At 49.0% G+C, this 14,104-nt stretch overlaps 2 protein-coding genes across 4 annotated transcripts in view; one reads left to right on the forward strand and one right to left on the reverse strand.

Annotated features, from left to right (window-relative positions):
* The window catches only part of SLA (Src like adaptor), a 36,666-nt gene extending 30,665 nt beyond the window's left edge, over positions 1-6,001 (forward strand). For 2 of the 3 annotated variants that reach the window (XM_061123158.1, XM_061123156.1), the window contains 2 exons: positions 2,878-3,010; positions 3,899-6,001. In XM_061123158.1, the coding sequence (XP_060979141.1) occupies positions 2,878-3,010; positions 3,899-4,115 (350 nt within the window). In that variant the 3' untranslated portion in view covers positions 4,116-6,001. The remainder of the gene's footprint in view (positions 1-2,877; positions 3,011-3,898) is intronic. The other variant, XM_061123157.1, reaches the window with a different exon arrangement.
* TG (thyroglobulin) overlaps positions 1-14,104 on the reverse strand; it is a 237,245-nt gene that overhangs the window by 90,255 nt on the left and 132,886 nt on the right. The window contains exon 41 of the mRNA XM_061123155.1: positions 11,680-11,882. Coding sequence (XP_060979138.1) covers positions 11,680-11,882 — 203 coding nt within the window. The remainder of the gene's footprint in view (positions 1-11,679; positions 11,883-14,104) is intronic.

Consider the following 14,104-nt stretch of genomic DNA (forward strand, 5'->3'; position numbering starts at 1 on the left):
AGGGCCTTTCAAGGTGAAAGGAGGCATCCACGGGGCTGGGTTATCACACCTGGCCTGTGAGAAGTGCAGGTCAGGAAGGGTCACTCGGGAGACCCACGCCCAGACGTGGCTCTGGGCTCTATGAGTTCCTGGGTGAAGACCTCCACCTCGTGAAGCCCACTTTGCTGTTCAGGGAAGGTGGATGAGAGCAGCCCGCCTACAGGTGGTTGTCATGATTCTTGAACATGACAGCTCATGCAACGTGTCTATCTGAGCTTGGCACATGGTGGGTTCCAAATAAATGATAGAGCAAATATTACTCCCATGACACGTGAACACCTAGCAGCTTAGCTAAAAATGAAAGAGGAAGGGAGTCCTGGAAGCAGTCAGCTTTTACTGATCACGAGTAGAAGTTGGTCGTGGTATTTGGCTTTTAATAAGAATCATCTGAGAGGTGTGGAGACCATAAGTTTTGCATAGACAAAAGCAAACATGAAAAGGATGCTGGCCCAGCAGAGATGTTTACAGAGCAAGAGGTCCACGAGGCTTCCCTGCCGTGAACACCCGAGGATCGCACGGTAGCACAGAAGCGCACCTTCCAAAAACGGGCCCCGGTCACTGCACCAGCACAGGGGTCAAAGTCAGCAGTCCTCTCTGCGAGTGACTGAAAAGGGTCTATAGCCCTGCAAGGCTTCTGGTACCTTCAGGACCCCATGGTGGGAATAACGTGGCCAGTTTACATCCCACCAGGTTCTTCCTAAAGGCGCAGAATCTGAGAAAGCGTGCACTCAGTTGTGTGAACAGACTTGTTTTATGAGTTACTTGTATTTATTATCCCAGTGCCTTTGGGCAAATTATTTAATAACAATAATTATTTAATTATATTATTATTCAAATTTGCTAGTATTGAATTTAATAATTTTGGAGCCTCAGTTTCTGTATCTATGACGTGAAAGTGAAAGTGTCAATCATTCAGTCGTGTCCGACTCTTTGCAACCCCATAGACTGTAGCCCGCCAAGCTCCTCTGTCCATGGGCTTCTCCAGGCAAGGATACTGGAGTGGGTGGCCATTCCCTTCTCCAGAGGATCTTTGTGACCCAAGGATAGAATCTGAGTCTCCTGAATTGTAGGCAGATTCTTTACCATCTGAGCCAATAATTTTGGAGCCTCAGTTTCTGCATCTATAAAACAGGGATTAAAATGCTTCTTACAGGATTATCGTTAGGACCACCAAAAAAAAAAAAAAAAAATCGTGCCTGTGACTGGCTGTGACCTCAAGCTCATGACTTGACCCCAGGGTCTTTGGCTTCTTCATTCCTCAAACGGGTATACAGTACCAACAGCCAGAGCCGCTCAGGGCTCCCTGAGCTGACAGCTGCCAGGCTCACTCAGCACGGGACTGAGGCTACATGCTCAGAAGTGCCGGTTCTCTTCTTTGCCAAAATGTATGTCTCACCCTAAGAATTAACCTTTCTAAGGAAGATGCTCTCTACCACCACTCGTTTCTTTCATCTTTGTGTCTGACTTGCTGTCCTTCGCCTCCTAACCTGGGAGGTCGTTTCAATTTCCAGCCCCTGACAGGTAATTATTTCAGGTTCACATCCAGTTAAGCTCCCTGTAACCTCAGGGTCCAATCTCACATTCCTCAGTGCGAGCCAGCGTGGGTGGACATCTGTGTCCCCATGGTGAAAGTCACACGGACACGAAGCATTACTGACAGTCACTCTCTGACTTGATTCTTCAGCTACAATTCCCTTTTCTTCTTTGGCTAGGACACCCCAAGAGCTCCATCACTGTGATGGAGACAGAGCCCAGCAGAGGGGTGCTGTGCTTCCTAAACCCTGGCGATGGGCAGTCTCGAAGCCAGGCTGGCTGCATCCAGACAGGCACTTCATCTTCCACAGGACAAGAGACCCACTGGGCTCTCCATCCTCAGTAGGGCCACAGAGAATCTCCTGCATCTGTGAAAACATCCGAGCACTGCAGGCTCGAGGGTGTCTCACGATGACATGGGCTAGGGGAAGGCTTTGAAGAGCTGGAGGCTCTATCTTAAAGCTCCTAGAGAGATGGGGAACCCTGGAAGCTCAACTAGGAGCTATTAAAGGAGGATAAAAGGAAAGGATTTATTTAATTTTCATCCTCTTTTTGCTTGAGTATCTAGGGTAGAGAAGAGAGAAGTTTCTTTTTTGTCTTCGTCAATTTTCTTCTCGATTTTGCCTTTTATCTTTCTGCTTTTCTCCTATTTCTGTGTCGTTCGTCCTTTTTGGTATGTCTTTGCTTCTTCCCCTCCCTCCCTCTCTACCTCTTTCTTCCCTCTCTCTTCTCTTCCTCTCTCTCCTTTCCTGTCTTCTTCCCTTATTTCCTTTCTCTCTCTTCCTTCCTCCAGAGGCATCAGCCCCAGCCATGCTATATGGACCCTGGTTCTGTGTGCCATGGGGGACGCAGCAGTGCACATAGCCCCCCAGCACACAGGCCCCCCAGCACACAGGAGGCCTCCCCGGAAGCTGATGGCCCTGCACCTTGGTGGGAAATCCCTGGGCATGGGTTCTCCCTCACACGGGCACTCTGCCAGCTTTCCTCACGTGTCAGCTCCGTCCTCTCATCCAACAATAGAGGATTCAGGTTCAGAGAGGGTCCCAGTGATGCGCTATCTGGGCGGAGCTGAGACTCTACCCCAAGTCTGGCGGATCCTGGTCCTAAAGTCTACCCTTGCCTCGTGTCAAGCTAAGCGCAGTGTGCGCTCGGGGCATGTTGAGATGTCCTCAACAGCTGCACACATGGTTCTCAGCCCCTTGCAAGTCTCAGCCTCGGTTTCCCCTCGTGAACATCCAGGGCCCCACAGCACGCACTGGCTGGGGCATCTCAGAGCCGCTGACCGGTTCTCCATTTTCTCCTCAGAGGTGGCCGACGGCCTCTGCTGTGTGCTGACTACCCCCTGCCTCACTCAGACGGCGGCAGCCCCAGCAATGAGGGCCTCTGACTCACCTGTCACCTTGCGCCAGAAGACCTTTGACTGGAGAAGGGCGATCAGGTGTGTGTGTGTGTGTGTGTGTGTGTGTGTGTGTGTGTGTGTGTGTGTCCTCCATGCATGTATAAGCCCCAAACCAGCACGTGAGCCCAGCACATGAAAACTGTGGCCTGTTACTGCCAGCCTTGCTACCCCCCTGCTCTGTGCAGGTACAGACCCCGGGAATCCCGATGTCCCTGGGAGACCAACCTGTCTCATCTCCCACGCCCTGTGTGGCGTGGCCCTAGCAACTCCCCGCTATAGCCTGAGTACCCCCAGTTCTGCACATTCATTCAGCCCTCCTTCAGCATCAGCTGAATATTTTCTAGTTGAATGATACCTCCTTGCATTTTTCTAATTGTCAGTATCCTAGAGGGCAACACACAAATCAGTCTTGTGTAAATTTAATCTTGTTGTAAACTCAATCGTGAAGCTTAAACCCGCCAGCAAAATCCTAAGACGACTTCATTCTCTAAGGGGGAAAAAAAAAATCTTCCCTTATTTGTTCTGATTGTCAGCTATTGCATTTAAGGGGTATCTGTAAGTGGGAACTCGTGGGTTACCTTATTAATTAAATAATGATCCAGACATCCCACTGGTAAATTCAAAGAAATTCAGTGATCAGAATTGCCTAGGAAATAAAACAGCCGTTCCTTGTAAATTATCATGAAGAAAGATTCATTAAAATGTACAGCTGGAAGTTTTAGCCATCCAAGGAAATAGTGGCTCAGAGAGGTCAAGTGATTTCTCCAAAATTACACAGCCACAGATTGAAGAAGCAGAATTAGAACAAGTTCGATACATATTAACCAGGCTCTTCATTTGTTTTTCTCCCTTTTCTTATTCTCCTGTCCTCCATCCCACTCCATCCCTCTGCTTTGCCCCTTTCTCTGTCCACTATCTGCCCACTAGCAGACAGCAAGAGGACCCGGAGGGGGCAGAGAACCCAGTCGGTGTGGATGAGTCCCTTTTCAGCTACGGCCTTCGGGAAAGCATCGCCTCATACTTGTCCCTGACGGGAGATGACAGCACCTCCTTCGACCGGAAGAAGAAAAGCGTGTCTCTGATGTACAGTGGGAGCAAAAGGAAGAGCTCTTTCTTCTCGTCACCACCATACTTTGAAGATTAACTGGAGAACAGACACCACGGTGTTTGCCCAAAATAACAGAGGTTATGACTGTCACCTGCCATCCTACACAGAGGCACGTGGTCCCTGGGGAAACTCATGTCTTCCAGAAGCCAAGAGAAGCCACGTGAAGAACTGAACTCTTGTCTTCTGCATCCATATCATGACAAAGGGGACCCCTCCCTGGTGTCTGATCAGGCACACTGCAAAATGTTGACTCCTGGCATCTTCATGTGAGGGGGTTGGAAGAGCCGTGTGTGTGTGTGTGTGTGTGTGTGTGTGTATGTGCACGCTATGTCTGTGCAAAAGACAAAGATGCTCTCTCAGAAGAAAGTGCACCAGTACCCTCTCCAGCACACCACACAGCTGGGCTCCCTCTGAGGCCACTAGAGAAAACTTCTGAATGAGAAAAGCCTGAGAAGAAAATGAGCCAGAAGCTACAGCCTGGCAGACAATCTGGGTTTGCAAATCGATCCCCTGCACTGAACTTTTGAAACCCATCTGTAAAGAGACCTCTGGGCTGCAGCTCCTCTCTTTCTAAGGGAGCTCAGTGGCACTAAACGCTAACCTTCCTTGTAAGCCCCCAGTCGGAAGATCCCTTTGGGCTTCTAGCTCCAAAACTACATGTGTAGAAGTCAGGTGACTTCCCAACTTATGCAGAGACCAGGAGAAATGGGAGAGGACGTGGCTGCCCACGGGGAAAGCACCAGGGCAGGCCTGGAACTGAGCGAGATTTTGCGACGTCACCAGCCACGGCTCACAGCACAGAAAAGGCTTCTCTGGGATGCTGAGGTTCTTGCCTCTATTCATGCATCCGGTATTCATTTGTGATTACCAGAAGAGGCACCGTGTTAAGACCTGGGTAGGTATCAGGTATCAGGCCCAGCAGTATAGACAGGAAGTAAATATTTGTTACAGACAAATATTGTGGAAGTGCTACGCTGTGCTAAGTCACTTTAGTCGTGTCCGACTCTCTGTGACCCCATGGACTGTTGCCCGCCAGGTTCCTCTGTCCATGGGATTCTCCAGGCAAGAATACTGGAGTGGGTTGCCATGTCCTCCTGGGACTGGGTGACCCGGGAGTTCATGTCTCAGCTGGATCCTTAAGTAATGGAAGGGTTGGCTGGACTGGATAAGTGAGAATGGTTGGATTTTTTAAAAAAAAAAAAAAAGGAACTTGGTAAGTTCTAAAGAAATCATCCATCCAGTATCTTCTTCTAAAAAGAGTCTGTCAGCCACATGAATAAAAATGCTAAGCTCCAGAAAAGAGGGGAACCAGAGTGGCTTAATTCTGTCAAACAGAATTTTAAGAGATGAGAGAGAAAACACCACAAATTTCTGGAGAAGGAGAAGCAATTCTCTCCGGATCCTGTTAGGAAGGGGTTGCAGTTGCCTCTAGGACCTGTTTCCCCGCCGTTGCAAAGGGGTTCCAGGAGAGGAGGGGTGTTGCTGATAGGAAAAGTCTGTCTGTTCAGCATACACATTCCAGCCATCTGAGATCACTGCCCCGGTGGTGTGTGCACATGCGTTTACACGATTTTCTGTATCATCGGATTCCAGCGTGTTTATCCAAGAGGACATTTGTGGTTTCCTCAACACTCCCCACAGGCTGTTTCTAAAGGGCTGGCCGATGTATGGGAAATGAATGTAACTCTGGGGACACCAACTCCCCCCCTCGCCAACGGCAGATGTGTGTGCTGCGTCTTCTGTACTGTTTTCCGTTGTGACCAACGACATGGTTGGGACATTTGGGGAGGACTCGGTGTGGGGGGGGCAGGTTTTAAATGGGAAGCATTACATTTTGCTAAATCATGTATTTATTCCTGATTAAAATAAGCCTAATAAATATTTAATTCTCGGGGACTCCCCTGGCAGTCCAATGGTTAAGACTTCGCCTTCCAATGTAGTGGGGGGGATGCGATCCCTGGTCAAGGGGCCAAGGCCCCACAAGCCTCAGGCCATAACATAAAACAGAAACAGTGTTTTAACAAACTCAACAAAGACTTTATAAGTGGCCTTTGTAAGTGGCCTTACATGAAATTTATATTTCATGTGAATATTTTACATGAAAAAATATTTACTTGGCATGCTGGGGAGAGGTTCCTGGGTGAGGTGGGTGGGTGGTTAGTTCCGAGGCTCTGTGGGTTAAGAATTTTTAAAGAAACTTGCAACTGGAGCGAGAGGAGACCAGGGAACACAAGAGGAGCCCACACGGCTGGTGTGTCGCCATCTCCTGGAGATGCAGTCATAAGAAAACAGGGCTTGATGACTTTTGAGGCTGTCTCATCCGACCTGGGGCTGGACATCCAAGATCCAGGGAGAGAACAACTTCTTAGCGATTGTTAGGAAAGTTTGGTCTCACCTAGACACTCTTGCATATTACTTGTGATAGTTCTGCAATTTGTTCTTCCAAGAATTCCTTCCACAGATATGTTTTTGGACACCTACTAGATACCAAATGCTGTTCTAGGGGCTGCGACCATTGCAGTGAAACCAGAAGAGGACCTTGCAAGCAGGGGCAGGCGGTGTCCTTCCCAACCTAACTCCCCAGGGAAGCTCTCCTCTCCTTGCGTCCCCTCCCTTCTGCCTGAAGTTCCTGGCAACCCAGGCCCAGCCCCTCAGATGACAGCAAGACCGTAGGATGACAGAGAAACACATAGAAGGAACATGGCCCCCAAGAAATCATGAGATATCTGGACTCCCCACCTGGGAAAATGTTATGGGAAAGAGAAAAAAGAAACTCACTTGTTATTTAAGCTGCTTTCATGATGGGTCTCCTTGTTAAAGCAGTTGAGCATTTGCTCCAAAGTGCATAGAAATAAAGGGGCTTCCCAGGTGGCTCCTGCCAATGCAGGAAACTTGAGTTCTATCCCTGGGTCGGGAAGATCCACTAGAATAGGAAATGGCAACCCACTCCCGTATTCTTGCCTGGAAAATCCCATAGACAGAGGTACCTGGTAGGTAACAGTCCATGGAGTTGCACAGAGTCAGACATGACTGAACAACTGAGCACACACACTCACGCATAGAAATAAACCTGATTTGCAGATAGTGAGATAACTTTATAAAAATCCAGTGGACCCAGCAGACAAAGTATTAGAGATGATAAGAAAGTTTAGCAAATGCAAAACCAACTTAGTTCCCTACACCCTTGTTTACCAACTGGAGAGTAAAATAGAAAACACGAAACCACTTAGGAAGGGTCTTGCCTCACAAGTTTGCAAAACTTTTAGGGAGAAAAGTTCAAAACTCTATGAAAAGATAAGGAGACAAAAATACTATGGGCCTGGTTATAGGGTTAAGCTGATATAAGAACTAATATCCTAAAAAAAGATGTTTTGCCAGAATGATTTGGAAAAGTATGTGAAACTACTGTCCAATTGCCATCAGGAATATTTTTAAAAATCAGTGAACTTATTCTGGCTTCCTGGGTAGAACAGTGGTAAAGAATCTGCCTGCCAGTGCAGGAGACCCGGGTTCAATCCCTGGGATGGGAAGATCCCCTGGAGAAGGAAATGACAATCCACTCCGGTATTCTTGCCTGGGAAATCCCATGGCAGGCTACAGTCCATGGGGTCGCAAAGAATCAGACGCAACTTAGTGACTGAACAATAACAACGTTAAAATGTATTCCAACATATATACAGAAGCATCAAAGCCCATGAATAGCCAGGCCAATTTTGACTAAGAGAAGCAGCAGGGTAGGCAAGCGCCTCTACTAAGGTATGTGTGAAAACAGGAGAAAACAGTGTTCTGGACCCAAACTAGCATCTCCCTCGCACTGCCCCCAGATGGTTTAAGGGACTCAGCATGGTCTTAGATGCCCTCTTTGAACCAGGAGCTGAGCCAAGTGTTAAGGCCATACTAAGATGAATTTTGTACCCAATCAAGCCTGCAGTCATAGTAGAAATGGAATAAGCTGTGCTAGAAAACATAACAAGTAAGTAAAACAAATCAGAATTCCTAAAATTTACCAAGCAGAAGTCTTTTTACCGCAGTGAGAGTCTTTCTGTTTTAGAGATGGAGAAAGGCTTAGAGGCCCCATTCAGCTGAGCCCTAAAGATAGAGTGAGTTTCCAGGTGGAAAGCAGGACGTGCTGACCACAGACCAGCATGGAAAAGATCTAGAGGAAGGCATGGCATTTTCTAGGAATGGCGGCGGAGCTGGTGAGCCTGGACTGCAGGGTTTGTGTGGGAAAGGAGAAAGGAAAATTGAGTTTGAGGCCAATTCCTGGGGCCTGGAGCTCATTCTGAGGAATGCAGAATTGGGGCAATGTTGTAGGAAAGCCACGGAAATTTCTTCTAAGTCCTGTAAATCATAGTGTAGAGGACATGACCTCTTCTACCTTCTCTTAAAACTGGCCAAGGGGTCAGTGCCACAGAATTCAGGCTTGCAACACGGCCTCCCCTTTCTTCTTCAACCTCCCATGAGGGCAGGTGAAACCTCCCACCTCCTGATCTGCTTTTGTTTGGAATTGCCTTTGCTTGGCATGGGATACGGGGAACTGGTTTTCTTAAGTTCCCACAGGGTGCAGGACACTCTACAAACCTTATATCATGACTCCTTGAATCCTCAGGAGACAGAATTAATCACACACATTTTATCCATGAAGCAGGTAAGTAAAAGGTTTCACCCAAGGCCAGCATCTTAATGCAAGCTTGTCTGATTCTAGGCTTTTTCTCTGACACATTGAGACCCTGAAAGCATCCCAGGCTCTTGGAGAAACATTCTCACAGTGTGGAAGAACACAGGATTTGGCTTCACAGGTTCCAGCCCCTAATGCAGTGCCTTCTTGACTGTGTGTTCTTTAGCAGGTCACTAAACATCTCCGAGCCTTGGCTTTCTCATGTCTAGATTAGAAACAAAATAAATGTCCCTTGCAAATCAATGTCAGGAACCTATGAGATCACGCATTGAAATGGATTTATGGCCCCACACATGCTAAACAAATACATATAAGCTATTAATTATCACAGGAGTCTGTCTCGTTCAAATTTCAATAGTTCTGGCCCAAGATTTGCAGAAAGACTGAAGGTTTTATCCAAGAATATATCATCACCTCACTTTCATTCCCCCAAACATCTGCTGGTAGAGAGCACGTTGAAGGAACTGCTAATATATTGAAGTATTTTAGTTCTCTCAGTTCCAAATAATTTCACACGCATCCCAAAGACTGTGGGGAACAGTTGTAAAAGCTGTCTCTAAATGACTAAAACAGAAGGAGGGTTTATTTTTAAATACACTACCATTTGTTAAAACAGATTCGTTTTTGAAATCCCCCAAACATCTCAACCCTCCAGAACTTTCAAAAGGAAAATTCTGCCTTCTGGGCCTGCTGGAAGGTATTTTTGGTGTCCTCTGGGTCCCCTTGAGTGTCTGGTTTCTGAGAGGGCCCTGGGGGGAATCCCTTTGGGAACAACTCACAGTCAGGAAAGTCTGCTTTCAGTACCAGAAACTGCAAGATGTTTGTGCTCAGGTCTCTTGCCACTCAGATGGACCCCCTACAGAGGGACAGACTGAAGACCACCCGAAGCGAAGGACAAGAAACACAAGAAAGAGGTGGGAGGAAGGGAAGTGGACCAGCTTGTGGGTCCCAGGACACACACCACCATCCCACTACCCAGGTTCACGAGCTAGCTCCTCCACTGGCTGTATGTTAATCACGGAGCATCGACCAGAACACAGCAGCGTTGGGTGCCCCGGGCTCTGTGGAGAGCCGGGCACTGCTGGCCCCTGCTGGCCTGGAGTTGACAGTCTGTGGGAGAGACACATGTGGCAGGAAGAGTAATTCTGCACTGGTGGGGAAGCGGGAGAAAGGCTGGATGAGATTTATAGGTGGCAGCGGCCTCAGGAAGGGGGTCCGATCTGAGGCTGGAAAGTCTGGGAGGAGTCCCTGAAAGACGAGGAGGTCAGGAAAGAGAACAAAGGGAGAAAAGCATTTCGGGCAGAGGAAACCACCTGGAAGAGGCCGAATAGAGCCCAGACTTCTCAATGAACACCAGACGGCTCCGTGGCTGCAGGAGAGAGATAAAGCGGCAGGAGGCACTGCTCCCTTTCAGGGCAGAGACGATGCCCATCCGGCCTCAACTGTGCCCTCTGCACTGACACTTCTCTACCCTCCTCGTAGTCATGGGTTTGGATCCCAGGAAGCCTGGACAGAGCTGCGTGTGGTTTGATGGGCTTAAAATCGCCAGGTGGTCCCTGACACTGGCCCTGACGGTTCTCCATTGCTCTTTCCTCTGTGTCACTTAACAGTCTCCTCATTGCTTTCTTTTCCTTACAAGCATCCTCCACCAAGCTCTAGAAGTCTGATTCTTCGATGGTAGGAGTGTTCATAGTAGCACTATTGCCAGTAGCCAAAAGGGGGAAGCAATCCACATGTCAATCAGCAGATGAATGGATCAACAAAGCATGGTGTACACACACAACGCAATATCACTCAGCCTTAAAAATAAATGAAATTCTGATGCATGCTACAACATGGATGAACCTTGAGGACATCATGCTAAGTGAAATAAGCCAGTTACAAAAGGACAGATCTCATGGGATTCCACCAACATGAGATAAATTCGTATTAGAGTGGGCAAATTCACAGAGACAGGAAGTAGAATAGAGGTTACCAGGGGCTGGGAGGAAAGGAGAATGGGAAGATAGTGCTTAATAGGTGCAGAGTCTCTGTTTGGAATGATGAAAAGGTGCTGCTGATGATTAATACTGATGGTCACACAACGTTGCGAATGTACTTAATGCCAGTGAATGGTATGCCTGGTAATGGTTAAGATGGGAAACCAAGTCAGCAAACAAACAAAAGCCACCAACGGTTCACATGCACTCAGGATAAAACCCAAGGTGCTCAGTGCAGTCTGGCTGTTCTCTGCCTCCCAGCCTCCACTCCACAGTCCAGGCAGACCCTGCCCTCCAGCCGCATTGCATGATGGGCAGATCCCAGTGAGGAGCCCTTGATGCCAGGACTCTGGCTGCGTGCCAACACAGCCTGCAGCATCAGCGTGCACAGTCCCTCTCCCAGGGCACTCCCTCCTCCCTGAGCTTGGCCAGGGGCTTCTCTCTGAGCTGCCATAAGACTCTCTTTTCAACAGCTGCGTTAAGTGTCTGTCCCCTCTCTCTCAAGTAAACCACAAGCTTCCTGAAAGCTGGGCACACATCATGTAGTAAGGCATTTCCAGCAATGAGCATAGTACCTGGCACCAGTTGGACATTCAATAAAATTAGAAGCTAATCAGAACACCCAACAGAGATTATGCTGTGGTCAACAGGTGGTTTCCTCCATCATAATTATTCCATCCCTATCATTATCATATCACCATCATCATTATTTTCACCACCTTCATCACCATTATCATCATTATCACTAACACTACCCTGTCTACATGATTAGTACTTTGGTTATGAGTAGCCAGTAACATCCTGGCTCATGTATGCATAGAAAGATGGCCATGGGTGGGACACCCATTCAGAACAAAGGATAAAGGAAATCCAAGCAATCGAAGCCAGGTGGGGGGAGGAAGGACAGCCTTCAGCAAGACTGAAGACAGATTGGGCAGCTCACCATCAGCACAGCTCTCCGGAAGAGTCTGGAGTTGGCGGCTCTGGTGGTTACAAGGTGGATGCTGGCCACGTCGGCTCCGCCACGGTCTGCTGCCAGGGTCACGCGCCGAGGGTCCCCGCCAAACGCTCGGATGTGGGTCTGCACCCAGGTCAGAGCCACCATCTGGTCCAGCAGCCCCCAGTTGCCGCTCAGCTCGTTGGACCCTTAGGAAAGAGGAAAGCCTTTAACCCTCTGTGATCCTGCACCCTGGATGCAGCCAGTCAGGCACGTGGCACCTGTGGGGGACCTAGACTCCCGTCCACCCAGGTCAGGACTGTGACTTCTCAATACAGTGGGAGAGCCTGGGCTCTGGAATCAGGCCCATCCAACTGGGATTCTCCCATCAGCCTTTGCCAAGTAGGAGACCATGGACACGTCTCTCCACGTCTGTGGACTAAGGCTTCCCCGTCCTAAAGGGGGTGGCTGCTCAGATGAGAGGCAATGCGTGTTCAGAGCCCCCGCTTGGCACATCCAGGGAAAAGAAGCTGAGCTTTCTGCCCCGGATCCTCCCTGACTGCCCCAACTCTCCGGGTCTCTTCCCCGGGATGAAGGCTAGGCCAGCCTGGGGCCATCAGTCTCACCCCTTCCCACCACCTTCCATGACCTTCAGCAGCACTCAGTAGAGCTGATCTTTTTTTTTCATATAATTTAGGAAATATTTTTTATTTATTTTTAGATTTTTTTTTTTGATGAGGACCATATTCAAAGTCTTTATTGAATTTTTTGCAATATTGCTTCTGTTGTATATTTTGACTTCTTGGCTGCAAGGCATGCTAGCTCCCTGATGAGGGATAGAACCTGCATTTCCTGCATTGGAAGGCAAAGTTTTAACCACTGGACCACCAGGGAAGTCCCCAGTAAATATTTACTGAAAGCTCAGCACTTTTTAAAAATGGAATGATTCAGACACAAGAAAACCTACAGCCAGAACACTCTTCTCCTTGGCATGCGGAACACTCTATGCCCAGACCCCACGGCCATCTCTGAATTGAGTGGACCCTCCTTAGTCTACACCACTAAGGACCCTGAAGCACCAGGCCTGTCCTGGTCTGAGCCGAGGCTCACCCCCTCTTCTCTGGCAGACCCTTGGCTTCAACCACCACTTACGGCGGCTGACTCTCAGGACCCTTGGCTTCAACCACTGCCTACGTGAGGCTGACTCTCAGGATGACATCGCTGCCCAGAACACTCTCCAGGCCCAGGTCCCTCACATTCCTCCAGGAGGCTGACTCACAGGCACCTCAGGTCCATTCAGTCCCAAAGGGAATCGATTCCAAGTCTCCTGAGCGCCCTGCCAGCAGCTTCTCCCGAGTTTCTTACCTTCTCCCTCAAACCCAGCCACACCCACCCACTCCTCTCCTGCACAACCTCGTGGGTCTTCCCGGACTCCTCTTTCAGCTGCATCCCCTCCTCCCCACTCCCCTGATGCGGTGAGTGCTCCCCCACTGATCTCTGCCCTATCTCTCCTAGAGTTGTTCACTGGCCTCCCGTATCCTCACTCTCCTCTTGCCCCTGAATTCTCCGTGTGCATCCAGAGTGATCTTCTAAATTGCAATTTGGTTATCTCTCTCTGAGACACACACACACCCCCCAGTATACACACTCACACCCCCTAATGTATACACACACACAACACAATGTATACACACACACCCCAATGTATGCACACACACCCCAATGTACACACATACCACCCCAACATATACACACACCCCCCAATATATACACACACACCCCCAACATATATACACACACACACACAACAATGTATACACACACACACCAATGTACACACACACCCCAATGTACACACACATACACACAACAATGTACACACACACCCCAATGTACACACACATACACACAACAATGTATGTACACACCAGTGTACACACACAAACACACTAACCAACATACACACACATGTACACACACATCAACGTACACACACACACCCCCTGCCCCATCCTATGTAAAGTCTCCCATCTCATCTCATGGTCCTTGGGGCACCATTTCAATTCTTCTCATGCATTCCAAGCCCCCCAGGACCCGGTCGCCCATCTCTGGGGCACATCTCTCTTTGTCTCCACCCCCGTCACCCCGTCCTGTGCTGCAGCCACCCAGCTCCCCATCAGATGCTCAAACACCACACCCCTCCCCTCCCCCACCCTGGGCTCGGCAAGTGACTTCCTCCACCCAGAACCCTCCCTATGCCCTTGACCTGCCCTAGCTCCGACCTCTGACCAAGTCATCCTCTGAGTCTGAGCTACACTGTCAATTCACAGGCAGCCTTGGGGGAAGTGAGGGTCCCCTTTCAGAGTACTTGCCAGCATGGGGTTCCCTGCTAGACTCCGCCCTTCACTAAAACCAGCGGCATGCAGTTGGT

Source organism: Dama dama, chromosome 21 (assembly GCF_033118175.1).
Source record: "Dama dama isolate Ldn47 chromosome 21, ASM3311817v1, whole genome shotgun sequence".
Lineage (NCBI taxonomy): Eukaryota > Metazoa > Chordata > Mammalia > Artiodactyla > Cervidae > Dama > Dama dama.